The 14176-nt window shown below is 55.5% G+C and overlaps 1 protein-coding gene across 6 annotated transcripts in view; it reads left to right on the top strand.

Annotated features, from left to right (window-relative positions):
• slc9a7 (solute carrier family 9 member 7) overlaps positions 1-14176 on the top strand; it is a 176962-nt gene that overhangs the window by 116588 nt on the left and 46198 nt on the right. For all 6 annotated transcript variants that reach the window (XM_052475743.1, XM_052475746.1, XM_052475747.1 and 3 more), the window contains exon 12: positions 817-970. In XM_052475743.1, the coding sequence (XP_052331703.1) occupies positions 817-970 (154 nt within the window). The remainder of the gene's footprint in view (positions 1-816; positions 971-14176) is intronic.

Below are 14176 nucleotides of genomic sequence, written 5' to 3'. Positions count from 1 at the left end.
TTCCTCTCAGACTTCACTAGCTAGGTGGATTTACTGTGGGTTCCTCTCCAGACATCACTAGCTAGGTGGTTTTACTGTGGGTTCCTCTCCAGACATCACTAGCTAGGTGGTTTTACTGTGGGTTCCTCTCCAGACATCACTAGCTAGGTGGTTTTACTGTGGGTTCCTCTCCAGATGTCACTAGCTAGGTGGTTTTACTGTGGGTTCCTCTCCAGACATCACTAGCTAGGTGGTTTTACTGTGGGTTCCTCTCCAGACATCACTAGCTAGGTGGTTTTACTGTGGGTTCCTCTCCAGACGTCACTAGCTAGGTGGTTTTACTGTGGGTTCCTCTCCAGACGTCACTAGCTAGGTGGTTTTACTGTGGGTTCCTCTCAGACATCACTAGCTAGGTGGTTTTACTGTGGGTTCCTCTCCAGACATCACTAGCTAGGTGGTTTTACTGTGGGTTCCTCTCCAGATGTCACTAGCTAGGTGGTTTTACCGTGGGTTCCTCTCCAGACATCACTAGCTAGGTGGTTTTACTGTGGGTTCCTCTCCAGATGTCACTAGCTAGGTGGTTTTACTGTGGGTTCCTCTCCAGACATCACTAGCTAGGTGGTTTTACTGTGGGTTCCTCTCCAGACGTCACTAGCTAGGTGGTGTTACTGTGGGTTCCTCTCCAGACGTCACTAGCTAGGTGGTTTTACTGTGGGTTCCTCTCCAGATGTCACTAGCTAGGTGGATTTACTCTGAAGGACTTTGACAACTGCTGATGTATAAAGGGGCTTTAAAAATATGCTTGATTGAGTGATTTGCTTGTGTGTTCCTCTCCAGGCCTGCGGGGGGCAATGGCGTTTGCCCTGGCAATCCGGGACACAGCTACCTACGCCCGTCAGATGACGTTCACCACCACCCTCCTCATCGTCTTCTTCACCGTCTGGGTGTTTGGAGGAGGGACCACCCCCATGTTGTCATGGCTACACATAAGGTTAGTTAGATGTCTGGGTGTTTGGAGGAGGGACCACCCCCATGTTGTCATGGCTGCACATAAGGTTAGATATATGTGTGGGTGTTTGGAGGAGGTACCACCCCCATGTTGGCATGGCTACACACAGAATAACCTCTCTCCTTCACTTCTATTCCTGTCTCTCTGCGTCCCAAATGGCACCCTATTGTACCACCCTTCTCGCCCCCCTAAAAGATTTAGATGCACTATTGTAAAGTGGCTGTTCCACTGGATGTCATAAGGTGAATGCACCAATTTGTAAGTCGCTCTGGATAAGAGCGTCTGCTTAATGACTTAAATGTAAATGTAATGTATATAGTGCACTACTTTAGACCAGAGCCCTATTCCCTATATAGTGCACTACTTTAGACCAGAGCCCTATTCCCTATATAGTGCACTACTATAGACCAGGGCCCTATTCCCTATATAGTGCACAACTTTAGACCAGAGCCCTATTCCCTTTATTGCACTACTATAGACCAGGGCCCTATTCCCTATATAGTGCACTACTTTAGACCAGAGCCCTATTCCCTATATAGTGCACTACTATAGACCAGAGCCCTATTCCCTATATAGTGCACTACTTTAGACCAGAGCCCTATTCCCTATATAGTGCACTACTATAGACCAGAGCCCTATTCCCTATATAGTGCACTACTATAGACCAGAGCCCTATTCCCTATATAGTACACTACTTTAGACCAGAGCCCTATTCCCTATATAGTGCACTACTTTAGACCAGAGCCCTATTCCCTATATAGTGGACTACTATAGACCAGAGCCCTATTCCCTATATAGTACACTACTTTAGACCAGAGCCCTATTCCCTATATAGTGCACTACTTTAGACCAGAGCCCTATTCCCTATATAGTGGACTACTATAGACCAGAGCCCTATTCCCTATATAGTACACTACTTTAGACCAGAGCCCTATTCCCTTTATAGTGCACTACTTTAGACCAGAGCCCTATTCCCTATATAGTGCACTACTTTAGACCAGAGCCCTATTCCCTATATAGTGCACTACTATAGACCAGGGCCCTATTCCCTATATAGTGCACAACTTTAGACCAGAGCCCTATTCCCTATATAGTACACTACTTTAGACCAGAGCTCTATTCCCTATATAGTGCACTACTATAGACCAGGGCCCTATTCCCTATATAGTGCACTACTTTAGACCAGAGCCCTATTCCCTTTATAGTGCACTACTATAGACCAGGGCCCTATTCCCTATATAGTGCACTACTTTAGACCAGAGCCCTATTCCCTATATAGTGCACTACTATAGACCAGAGCCCTATTCCCTATATAGTGCACTACTTTAGACCAGAGCCCTATTCCCTATATAGTGCACTACTATAGACCAGAGCCCTATTCCCTATATAGTGCACTACTATAGACCAGAGCCCTATTCCCTATATAGTACACTACTTTAGACCAGAGCCCTATTCCCTATATAGTGCACTACTTTAGACCAGAGCCCTATTCCCTATATAGTGGACTACTATAGACCAGAGCCCTATTCCCTTATAGTACACTACTTTAGACCAGAGCCCTATTCCCTATATAGTCACTACTTTAGACCAGAGCCCTATTCCCTATATAGTGCACTACTTTAGACCAGAGCCCTATTTAAATAGTGCACTACTTTAGACCAGGGCCCTATTCCCTATATAGTGCACAACTTTAGACCAGAGCCCTATTCCCTATATAGTACACTACTTTAGACCAGAGCTCTATTCCCTATATAGTGCACTACTATAGACCAGGGCCCTATTCCCTATATAGTGCACTACTTTAGACCAGAGCCCTATTCCCTTTATAGTGCACTACTTTAGACCAGAGCCCTATTCCCCTATTCACTCTGTTCATCTGTCCAGCCCCTTTTAAATATGACTACAATTATTTGTTTGTTATGTAATTCCAGTTTTCTCATTGCGGTTTGGTGAGGGTGAGACGGTCTGTGTGGTTCGGTGAGGGTGAGACGGTCTGTGTGGTTCGGTGAGGGTGAGACGGTCTGTGTGGTTCGGTGAGGGTGAGACGGTCTGTGTGGTTCGGTGAGGGTGAGACGGTCTGTGTGGTTCGGTGAGGGTGAGACTGTCTGTGTGGTTCGGTGAGGGTGAGACGGTCTGTGTGGTTCGGTGAGGGTGAGACGGTCTGTGTGGTTCGGTGAGGGTGAGACGGTCTGTGTGGTTCGGTGAGGGTGAGACGGTCTGTGTGGTTCGGTGAGGGTGAGACGGTCTGTGTGGTTCGGTGAGGGTGAGACGGTCTGTGTGGTTCGGTGAGGGTGAGACTCTGTGTGGTTCGGTGAGGGTGAGACTGTCTGTGTGGTTCGGTGAGGGTGAGACTGTCTGTGTGGTTCGGTGAGGGTGAGACGGTCTGTGTGGTTCGGTGAGGGTGAGACGGTCTGTGTGGTTCGGTGAGGGTGAGACGGTCTGTGTGGTTCGGTGAGGGTGAGACGGTCTGTGTGGTTCGGTGAGGGTGAGACGGTCTGTGTGGTGTTACCCAGAAGGTGGGGCCAGAGAGCCCTACAGCAGCTTCACCCATTGGCCCAAATCTTTACACCTCTTTATCCATCCACCACTGTAGTTCCCCCTAACTGTCACCATGGGAACTGCTGGGAGAGTGGAAAGGTGCTCCGCTGCAGGACAGTGTTCAGCCAGAAGTCTGTCATACCTGACTGCAGCTCCACCTAGAGGGCTGTAGTACCACCTAGAGGGCTGTAGTACCACCTAGAGGGCTGTAGTACCACCTAGAGGGCTGTAGTACCACCTAGAGGGCTGTAGTACCACCTAGAGGGCTGTAGTACCACCTAGAGGGCTGTAGTACCACCTAGAGGGCTGTAGTACCACCTAGAGGGCTGTAGTACCACCTAGAGGGCTGTAGTACCACCTAGAGGGCTGTTGTACCACCTAGAGGACTGTAGTACCTGCTTCTAATATTAGGGATGTCGGGCCAGGTGACTCTACCTGCTGCTCTGGGAATGGACATACTACCTGTGATGTGATGTCAGACTCACTGTCAGAGTGAGTTGTTTGAAGAGCTTATCTAACATGACTATCTGGATGTCTGTCATCCAGTATGGTCTGGCCAGGCCCTGGTCCATATTGATCAGAGTAAAGAGGATTATGGGTAGTGATGTGTGTTGGCAGCTGCTCATTTGAATGACTAATGCTGTCTCTGTGTGGTGTACAGACGGGGTTAATCCACAGTTTCTAAACCTGAGATGAGCAACATGGTGAGACTCCCAAGAAGGCATGTCAAACAGACCAGGCTGGGGTTTGGACTTTAAGAAGTCCATGAGAGAAGTCAATCATTCTTCCTGAGTTATACATTTTCTCGAAATCGAAAGAGACTGCCTAGATTGGAGCAAGTGTCTTAAGTAGTTGAACATGCTTGTGAATGTAAAACTGACACATTTTCATTTTTCGTTAAAAACGACTTTATATCATTCGTGCCTTTGATTTGAAGGCCTGCAAAATGTGAAGTTTGTTGCGAGGCAGCCTCTAGACCCAATGATGTTTCTAGGCATGAGCTTAGCTAGCCAACTTTGCCATAACATCTAATGGAGAAGCAGTTTTAGCCTATCTTCATACTGTAATGTCTTTTGGTTAATCTGAGAAGTCTGTAGGGTTAACCCGGTTCACTTAAACCCATCACTATAGTGTCCAGAGTCGTGCCAAAAGGGACTATAGCATGTGTTTGGAGGAGAGAAGCCAGTCTGTTCTGGGTCATGGATCTGTGTGTGTTTGACAGTCACTGATAGCAGGCCTCCTGCCTCTCGTCACACTGACTTACTGAGCAGCAGAGCAGCCAATGGTAGGGCAGGGGTAGGGTTAGGGAGTCTGCTGTTGGTAGGGTTAGGTAGTCTGCTGTTGGTAGGGTTAGGGAGTCTGCTGTTGGTAGGGTTAGGGAGTCTGCTGTTGGTAGGGTTAGGGAGTCTGCTGTTGGTAGGGTTAGGGAGTCTGCTGTTGGTAGGGTTAGGGAGTCTGCTGTTGGTAGGGTTAGGGAGTCTGCTGTTGGTAGGGTTAGGGAGTCTGCTGTTGGTAGGGTTAGGGAGTCTGCTGTTGGTAGGGTTAGGGAGTCTGCTGTTGGTAGGGTTAGGGAGTCTGCTGTTGGTAGGGTTAGGGAGTCTGCTGTTGGTAGGGTTAGGGAGTCTGCTGTTGGTAGGGTTAGGGAGTCTGCTGTCGGTAGGGTTAGGGAGTCTGCTGTCGGTAGGGTTGGGGAGTCTGCTGTCGGTAGGGTTGGGGAGTCTGCTGTCGGTAGGGTTGGGGAGTCTGCTGTCGGTAGGGTAGGGTTAGGGAGTCTGCTGTCGGTAGGGTAGGGTTAGGGAGTCTGCTGTTGGTAGGGTTAGGGAGTCTGCTGTTGGTAGGGTTGGGGAGTCTGCTGTCGGTAGGGTTAGGGAGTCTGCTGTCGGTAGGGTTGGGGAGTCTGCTGTCGGTAGGGTTGGGGAGTCTGCTGTCGGTAGGGTTGGGGAGTCTGCTGTCGGTAGGGTTAGGGAGTCTGCTGTCGGTAGGGTTAGGGAGTCTGCTGTCGGTAGGGTTAGGGAGTCTGCTGTCGGTAGGGTTAGGGAGTCTGCTGTCGGTAGGGTTAGGGAGTCTGCTGTCGGTAGGGTTAGGGAGTCTGCTGTCGGTAGGGTTAGGGAGTCTGCTGTTGGTAGGGTTAGGGAGTCTGCTGTCGGTAGGGTTAGGGAGTCTGCTGTTGGTAGGGTTAGGGAGTCTGCTGTCGGTAGGGTTAGGGAGTCTGCTGTCGGTAGGGTTGGGGAGTCTGCTGTCGGTAGGGTTAGGGAGTCTGCTGTCGGTAGGGTTAGGGAGTCTGCTGTCGGTAGGGTTAGGGAGTCTGCTGTCGGTAGGGTTAGGGAGTCTGCTGTCGGTAGGGTTAGGGAGTCTGCTGTCGGTAGGGTTGGGGAGTCTGCTGTCGGTAGGGTAGGGTTAGGGAGTCTGCTGTCGGTAGGGTAGGGTTAGGGAGTCTGCTGTTGGTAGGGTTAGGGAGTCTGCTGTTGGTAGGGTTAGGGAGTCTGCTGTTGGTAGGGTTAGGGAGTCTGCTGTTGGTAGGGTTAGGGAGTCTGCTGTTGGTAGGGTTAGGGAGTCTGCTGTTGGTAGGGTTAGGGAGTCTGCTGTCGGTAGGGTAGGGTTGGGGAGTCTGCTGTCGGTAGGGTTAGGGAGTCTGCTGTCGGTAGGGTTAGGGAGTCTGCTGTCGGTAGGGTTGGGGAGTCTGCTGTTGGTAGGGTAGGGTTAGGGAGTCTGCTGTCGGTAGGGTAGGGTTGGGGAGTCTGCTGTCGGTAGGGTTAGGGAGTCTGCTGTCGGTAGGGTTGGGGAGTCTGCTGTTGGTAGGGTTAGGGAGTCTGCTGTTGGTAGGGTTAGGGAGTCTGCTGTTGGTAGGGTTAGGGAGTCTGCTGTTGGTAGGGTTAGGGAGTCTGCTGTTGGTAGGGTTAGGGAGTCTGCTGTTGGTAGGGTTAGGGAGTCTGCTGTTGGTAGGGTTAGGGAGTCTGCTGTTGGTAGGGTTAGGGAGTCTGCTGTCGGTAGGGTTAGGGAGTCTGCTGTCGGTAGGGTTGGGGAGTCTGCTGTCGGTAGGGTTGGGGAGTCTGCTGTCGGTAGGGTTGGGGAGTCTGCTGTCGGTAGGGTTGGGGAGTCTGCTGTCGGTAGGGTAGGGTTGGGGAGTCTGCTGTCGGTAGGGTAGGGTTGGGGAGTCTGCTGTCGGTAGGGTAGGGTTGGGGAGTCTGCTGTCGGTAGGGTTGGGGAGTCTGCTGTCGGTAGGGTTGGGGAGTCTGCTGTCGGTAGGGTTGGGGAGTCTGCTGTCGGTAGGGTTGGGGAGTCTGCTGTCGGTAGGGTTGGGGAGTCTGCTGTCGGTAGGGTTGGGGAGTCTGCTGTCGGTAGGGTTGGGGAGTCTGCTGTCGGTAGGGTTGGGGAGTCTGCTGTCGGTAGGGTAGGGTTGGGGAGTCTGCTGTCGGTAGGGTAGGGTTAGGGAGTCTGCTGTCGGTAGGGTAGGGTTGGGGAGTCTGCTGTCGGTAGGGTAGGGTTGGGGAGTCTGCTGTCGGTAGGGTTGGGGAGTCTGCTGTCGGTAGGGTAGGGTTGGGGAGTCTGCTGTCGGTAGGGTAGGGTTGGGGAGTCTGCTGTCGGTAGGGTAGGGTTGGGGAGTCTGCTGTCGGTAGGGTTGGGGAGTCTGCTGTTGGTAGGGTAGGGTTGGGGAGTCTGCTGTTGGTAGGGTAGGGTTGGGGAGTCTGCTGTCGGTAGGGTAGGGTTGGGGAGTCTGCTGTCGGTAGGGTAGGGTTGGGGAGTCTGCTGTCGGTAGGGTAGGGTTGGGGAGTCTGCTGTCGGTAGGGTAGGGTTGGGGAGTCTGCTGTCGGTAGGGTTGGGGAGTCTGCTGTTGGTAGGGTAGGGGTTGGGGAGTCTGCTGTCGGTAGGGTTGGGGAGTCTGCTGTCGGTAGGGTTGGGGAGTCTGCTGTCGGTAGGGTTGGGGAGTCTGCTGTCGGTAGGGTTGGGGAGTCTGCTGTCGGTAGGGTTGGGGAGTCTGCTGTCGGTAGGGTTGGGGATTCTGCTGTCGGTAGGGTTGGGGAGTCTGCTGTCGGTAGGGTTGGGGAGTCTGCTGTCGGTAGGGTAGGGTTAGGGAGGGTAGGGTAGGGTAGGGAGTCTGCTGTCGGTAGGGTTAGGGAGGGTAGGGTAGGGTTAGGGAGTCTGCTGTCGGTAGGGTAGGGTTAGGGAGTCTGCTGTCGGTAGGGTAGGGTAGGGAGTCTGCTGTCGGTAGGGTAGTGTAGGGGAGTCTGCTGTCGGTAGGGTTGGGGAGTCTGCTGTCGGTAGGGTTAGGGAGTCTGCTGTCGGTAGGGTAGGGTAGGGGAGTCTGCTGTCGGTAGGGTTAGCGAGTCTGCTGTCGGTAGGGTTAGGGAGTCTGCTGTCGGTAGGGTAGGGTTAGGGAGTCTGCTGTCGGTAGGGTAGGGTTAGGGAGTCTGCTGTCGGTAGGGTAGGGTTAGGGAGTCTGCTGTCGGTAGGGTAGGGGAGTCTGCTGTCGGTAGGGTTGGGGAGTCTGCTGTCGGTAGGGTTGGGGAGTCTGCTGTCGGTAGGGTTAGGGAGTCTGCTGTCGGTAGGGTAGGGAGTCTGCTGTCGGTAGAGTAGGGTTAGGGAGTCTGCTGTCGGTAGGGTAGGGTTAGGGAGTCTGCTGTCGGTAGCGTAGGTTAGGGAGTCTGCTGTCGGTAGGGTAGGGTAGGGAGTCTGCTGTCGGTAGGGTAGGGTTAGGGAGTCTGCTGTCGGTAGTGTAGGGTAGGGAGTCTGCTGTCGGTAGGGTAGGGAGTCTGCTGTCGGTAGGGTAGGGAGTCTGCTGTCGGTAGGGTAGGGAGTCTGCTGTCGGTAGGGTAAGGGAGTCTGCTGTCGGTAGGGTAGGGGAGTCTGCTGTCGGTAGGGTAGGGGAGTCTGCTGTCGGTAGGGTAGGGGAGTCTGCTGTCGGTAGGGTTAGGGAGTCTGCTGTCGGTAGGGTTAGGGAGTCTGCTGTCGGTAGGGTTAGGGAGTCTGCTGTCGGTAGGGTTAGGGAGTCTGCTGTCGGTAGGGTTAGGGAGTCTGCTGTCGGTAGGGTTAGGGAGTCTGCTGTCGGTAGGGTTAGGGAGTCTGCTGTCGGTAGGGTTAGGGAGTCTGCTGTCGGTAGGGTTAGGGAGTCTGCTGTCGGTAGGGTTAGGGAGTCTGCTGTCGGTAGGGTAGGGTTAGGGAGTCTGCTGTCGGTAGGGTAGGTTAGGGAGTCTGCTGTCGGTAGGGTAGGTTAGGGAGTCTGCTGTCGGTAGGGTAGGTTAGGGAGTCTGCTGTCGGTAGGGTAGGGTAGGGAGTCTGCTGTCGGTAGGGTAGGGTTAGGGAGTCTGCTGTCGGTAGGGTAGGGGGAGTCTGCTGTCGGTAGGGTAGGGAGTCTGCTGTCGGTAGGGTAGGGAGTCTGCTGTCGGTAGGGTAGGGAGTCTGCTGTCGGTAGGGTAGGGTAGGGAGTCTGCTGTCGGTAGGGTAGGGTAGGGAGTCTGCTGTCGGTAGGGTAGGGTTAGGGAGTCTGCTGTCGGTAGAGTAGGGTTAGGGAGTCTGCTGTCGGTAGGGTTGGGGAGTCTGCTGTCGGTAGGGTTGGGGAGTCTGCTGTCGGTAGGGTTGGGGAGTCTGCTGTCGGTAGGGTAGGGGAGTCTGCTGTCGGTAGGGTTGGGGAGTCTGCTGTCGGTAGGGTTGGGGAGTCTGCTGTCGGTAGGGTTAGGGAGTCTGCTGTCGGTAGGGTTAGGGAGTCTGCTGTCGGTAGGGTTAGGGAGTCTGCTGTCGGTAGGGTTAGGGAGTCTGCTGTCGGTAGGGTTAGGGAGTCTGCTGTCGGTAGGGTGGGTTAGGGAGTCTGCTGTCGGTAGGGTGGGTTAGGGAGTCTGCTGTCGGTAGGGTGGGTTAGGGAGTCTGCTGTCGGTAGGGTGGGTTAGGGAGTCTGCTGTCGGTAGGGTAGGGTTAGGGAGTCTGCTGTCGGTAGGGTAGGGTTAGGGAGTCTGCTGTCGGTAGGGTAGGGTTAGGGAGTCTGCTGTCGGTAGGGTAGGGTTAGGGAGTCTGCTGTCGGTAGGGTAGGGTTAGGGAGTCTGCTGTCGGTAGGGTAGGGTTAGGGAGTCTGCTGTCGGTAGGGTAGGGTTAGGGAGTCTGCTGTCGGTAGGGTAGGGTTAGGGAGTCTGCTGTCGGTAGGGTAGGGTTAGGGAGTCTGCTGTCGGTAGGGTAGGGTTAGGGAGTCTGCTGTCGGTAGGGTAGGGTTGGGAGTCTGCTGTCGGTAGGGTAGGGTAGGGGAGTCTGCTGTTGGTAGGGTTAGGGAGTCTGCTGTCGGTAGGGTTGGGGAGTCTTGTCGGTAGGGTTGGGGAGTCTGCTGTCGGTAGGGTTGGGGAGTCTGCTGTCGGTAGGGTTGGGGAGTCTGCTGTCGGTAGGGTTGGGGAGTCTGCTGTCGGTAGGGTTAGGGAGTCTGCTGTCGGTAGGGTTAGGGAGTCTGCTGTCGGTAGGGTTAGGGAGTCTGCTGTCGGTAGGGTTAGGGAGTCTGCTGTCGGTAGGGTTAGGGAGTCTGCTGTCGGTAGGGTTAGGGAGTCTGCTGTCGGTAGGGTTAGGGAGTCTGCTGTCGGTAGGGTTAGGGAGTCTGCTGTCGGTAGGGTTAGGGAGTCTGCTGTCGGTAGGGTTAGGGAGTCTGCTGTCGGTAGGGTAGGTTAGGGAGTCTGCTGTCGGTAGGGTAGGTTAGGGAGTCTGCTGTCGGTAGGGTAGGTTAGGGAGTCTGCTGTCGGTAGGGTAGGTTAGGGAGTCTGCTGTCGGTAGGGTAGGTTAGGGAGTCTGCTGTCGGTAGGGTAGGGTAGGGAGTCTGCTGTCGGTAGGGTAGGGTTAGGGAGTCTGCTGTCGGTAGGGTAGGGAGTCTGCTGTCGGTAGGGTAGGGAGTCTGCTGTCGGTAGGGTAGGGAGTCTGCTGTCGGTAGGGTAGGGAGTCTGCTGTCGGTAGGGTAGGGTAGGGAGTCTGCTGTCGGTAGGGTAGGGTAGGGAGTCTGCTGTCGGTAGGGTAGGGTTAGGGAGTCTGCTGTCGGTAGAGTAGGGTTAGGGAGTCTGCTGTCGGTAGGGTTGGGAGTCTGCTGTCGGTAGGGTTGGGGAGTCTGCTGTCGGTAGGGTTGGGGAGTCTGCTGTCGGTAGGGTTGGGGAGTCTGCTGTCGGTAGGGTTGGGGAGTCTGCTGTCGGTAGGGTTGGGGAGTCTGCTGTCGGTAGGGTTGGGGAGTCTGCTGTCGGTAGGGTTAGGGAGTCTGCTGTCGGTAGGGTTAGGGAGTCTGCTGTCGGTAGGGTTAGGGAGTCTGCTGTCGGTAGGGTTAGGGAGTCTGCTGTCGGTAGGGTGGGTTAGGGAGTCTGCTGTCGGTAGGGTGGGTTAGGGAGTCTGCTGTCGGTAGGGTGGGTTAGGGAGTCTGCTGTCGGTAGGGTGGGTTAGGGAGTCTGCTGTCGGTAGGGTGGGTTAGGGAGTCTGCTGTCGGTAGGGTGGGTTAGGAGTCTGCTGTCGGTAGGGTGGGTTAGGGAGTCTGCTGTCGGTAGGGTAGGGTTAGGGAGTCTGCTGTCGGTAGGGTAGGGTTAGGGAGTCTGCTGTCGGTAGAGTAGGGTTAGGGAGTCTGCTGTCGGTAGGGTAGGGTTAGGGAGTCTGCTGTCGGTAGGGTAGGGTTAGGGAGTCTGCTGTCGGTAGGGTAGGGTTAGGGAGTCTGCTGTCGGTAGGGTAGGGTTAGGGAGTCTGCTGTCGGTAGGGTAGGGTTAGGGAGTCTGCTGTCGGTAGGGTAGGGTTAGGGAGTCTGCTGTCGGTAGGGTAGGGTTGGGGAGTCTGCTGTCGGTAGGGTAGGGTAGGGAGTCTGCTGTCGGTAGGGTTAGGGGAGTCTGCTGTCGGTAGGGTTGGGGAGTCTGCTGTCGGTAGGGTTAGGGAGTCTGCTGTCGGTAGGGTTGGGGAGTCTGCTGTCGGTAGGGTTGGGGAGTCTGCTGTCGGTAGGGTTGGGGAGTCTGCTGTCGGTAGGGTTAGGGAGTCTGCTGTCGGTAGGGTTAGGGAGTCTGCTGTCGGTAGGGTTAGGGAGTCTGCTGTCGGTAGGGTTAGGGAGTCTGCTGTCGGTAGGGTTAGGGAGTCTGCTGTCGGTAGGGTTAGGGAGTCTGCTGTCGGTAGGGTTAGGGAGTCTGCTGTCGGTAGGGTTAGGGAGTCTGCTGTCGGTAGGGCTAGGGAGTCTGCTGTCGGTAGGGTTAGGGAGTCTGCTGTCGGTAGGGTTAGGGAGTCTGCTGTCGGTAGGGTTAGGGAGTCTGCTGTCGGTAGGGTTAGGGAGTCTGCTGTCGGTAGGGTTAGGGCGTCTGCTGTCGGTAGGGTTAGGGCGTCTGCTGTCGGTAGGGTTAGGGAGTCTGCTGTCGGTAGGGTTGGGGAGTCTGCTGTCGGTAGGGTTGGGGAGTCTGCTGTCGGTAGGGTTGGGGAGTCTGCTGTCGGTAGGGTTGGGGAGTCTGCTGTCGGTAGGGTAGGGTTAGGGAGTCTGCTGTCGGTAGGGTAGGGTTAGGGAGTCTGCTGTCGGTAGGGTAGGGTTAGGGAGTCTGCTGTCGGTAGGGTAGGGTTAGGGAGTCTGCTGTCGGTAGGGTAGGGTTAGGGAGTCTGCTGTCGGTAGGGTTAGGGAGTCTGCTGTCGGTAGGGTTAGGGAGTCTGCTGTCGGTAGGGTTGGGGAGTCTGCTGTCGGTAGGGTTGGGGAGTCTGCTGTCGGTAGGGTTGGGGAGTCTGCTGTCGGTAGGGTTGGGGAGTCTGCTGTCGGTAGGGTTAGGGAGTCTGCTGTCGGTAGGGTTAGGGAGTCTGCTGTCGGTAGGGTTAGGGAGTCTGCTGTCGGTAGGGTTAGGGAGTCTGCTGTCGGTAGGGTTAGGGAGTCTGCTGTCGGTAGGGTTAGGGAGTCTGCTGTCGGTAGGGTTAGGGAGTCTGCTGTCGGTAGGGTTAGGGAGTCTGCTGTCGGTAGGGTTAGGGAGTCTGCTGTCGGTAGGGTTAGGGAGTCTGCTGTTGGTAGGGTTAGGGAGTCTGCTGTTGGTAGGGTTAGGGAGTCTGCTGTCGGTAGGGTTAGGGAGTCTGCTGTCGGTAGGGTTAGGGAGTCTGCTGTCGGTAGGGTTAGGGAGTCTGCTGTCGGTAGGGTTAGGGAGTCTGCTGTCGGTAGGGTTAGGGAGTCTGCTGTCGGTAGGGTTGGGGAGTCTGCTGTCGGTAGGGTTGGGGAGTCTGCTGTCGGTAGGGTTGGGGAGTCTGCTGTCGGTAGGGTAGGGTTAGGGAGTCTGCTGTCGGTAGGGTAGGGTTAGGGAGTATGCTGTCGGTAGGGTAGGGTTAGGGAGTCTGCTGTCGGTAGGGTAGGGTTAGGGAGTCTGCTGTTGGTAGGGTTAGGGAGTCTGCTGTTGGTAGGGTTAGGGAGTCTGCTGTTGGTAGGGTTAGGGAGTCTGCTGTTGGTAGGGTTAGGGAGTCTGCTGTTGGTAGGGTTAGGGAGTCTGCTGTCGGTAGGGTTAGGGAGTCTGCTGTCGGTAGGGTTAGGGAGTCTGCTGTCGGTAGGGTTGGGGAGTCTGCTGTCGGTAGGGTTGGGGAGTCTGCTGTCGGTAGGGTAGGGTTAGGGAGTCTGCTGTCGGTAGGGTAGGGTTGGGGAGTCTGCTGTCGGTAGGGTAGGGTTGGGGAGTCTGCTGTCGGTAGGGTAGGGTTGGGGAGTCTGCTGTCGGTAGGGTAGGGTTGGGGAGTCTGCTGTCGGTAGGGTAGGGTTGGGGAGTCTGCTGTCGGTAGGGTAGGGTTGGGGAGTCTGCTGTCGGTAGGGTTGGGGAGTCTGCTGTCGGTAGGGTTGGGGAGTCTGCTGTCGGTAGGGTTGGGGAGTCTGCTGTCGGTAGGGTAGGGTTGGGGAGTCTGCTGTCGGTAGGGTAGGGTTGGGGAGTCTGCTGTCGGTAGGGTAGGGTTGGGGAGTCTGCTGTCGGTAGGGTAGGGTTGGGGAGTCTGCTGTCGGTAGGGTAGGGTTGGGGAGTCTGCTGTCGGTAGGGTAGGGTTGGGGAGTCTGCTGTCGGTAGGGTAGGGTTGGGGAGTCTGCTGTCGGTAGGGTTGGGGAGTCTGCTGTTGGTAGGGTAGGGTTGGGGAGTCTGCTGTCGGTAGGGTTGGGGAGTCTGCTGTCGGTAGGGTAGGGTTGGGGAGTCTGCTGTCGGTAGGGTAGGGTTGGGGAGTCTGCTGTCGGTAGGGTAGGGTTGGGGAGTCTGCTGTCGGTAGGGTTGGGGAGTCTGCTGTTGGTAGGGTTGGGGAGTCTGCTGTCGGTAGGGTTGGGGAGTCTGCTGTCGGTAGGGTAGGGTTGGGGAGTCTGCTGTCGGTAGGGTAGGGTTGGGGAGTCTGCTGTCGGTAGGGTTGGGGAGTCTGCTGTTGGTAGGGTAGGGTTGGGGAGTCTGCTGTCGGTAGGGTTGGGGAGTCTGCTGTCGGTAGGGTTGGGGAGTCTGCTGTCGGTAGGGTTGGGGAGTCTGCTGTCGGTAGGGTTGGGGAGTCTGCTGTCGGTAGGGTTGGGGAGTCTGCTGTCGGTAGGGTTGGGGAGTCTGCTGTCGGTAGGGTTGGGGAGTCTGCTGTCGGTAGGGTTGGGGAGTCTGCTGTCGGTAGGGTAGGGTTAGGGAGGGTAGGGTAGGGTAGGGAGTCTGCTGTCGGTAGGGTAGGGTTAGGGAGGGTAGGGTAGGGTTAGGGAGTCTGCTGTCGGTAGGG

This window comes from Oncorhynchus keta, chromosome 22 (genome assembly GCF_023373465.1).
Source record: "Oncorhynchus keta strain PuntledgeMale-10-30-2019 chromosome 22, Oket_V2, whole genome shotgun sequence".
In the NCBI taxonomy this organism is placed as follows: Eukaryota; Metazoa; Chordata; class Actinopteri; order Salmoniformes; family Salmonidae; genus Oncorhynchus; species Oncorhynchus keta.
The sequence above is the reverse complement of the archived record's forward strand: the minus strand, read 5'-3'. Positions and strand labels throughout refer to the sequence as shown.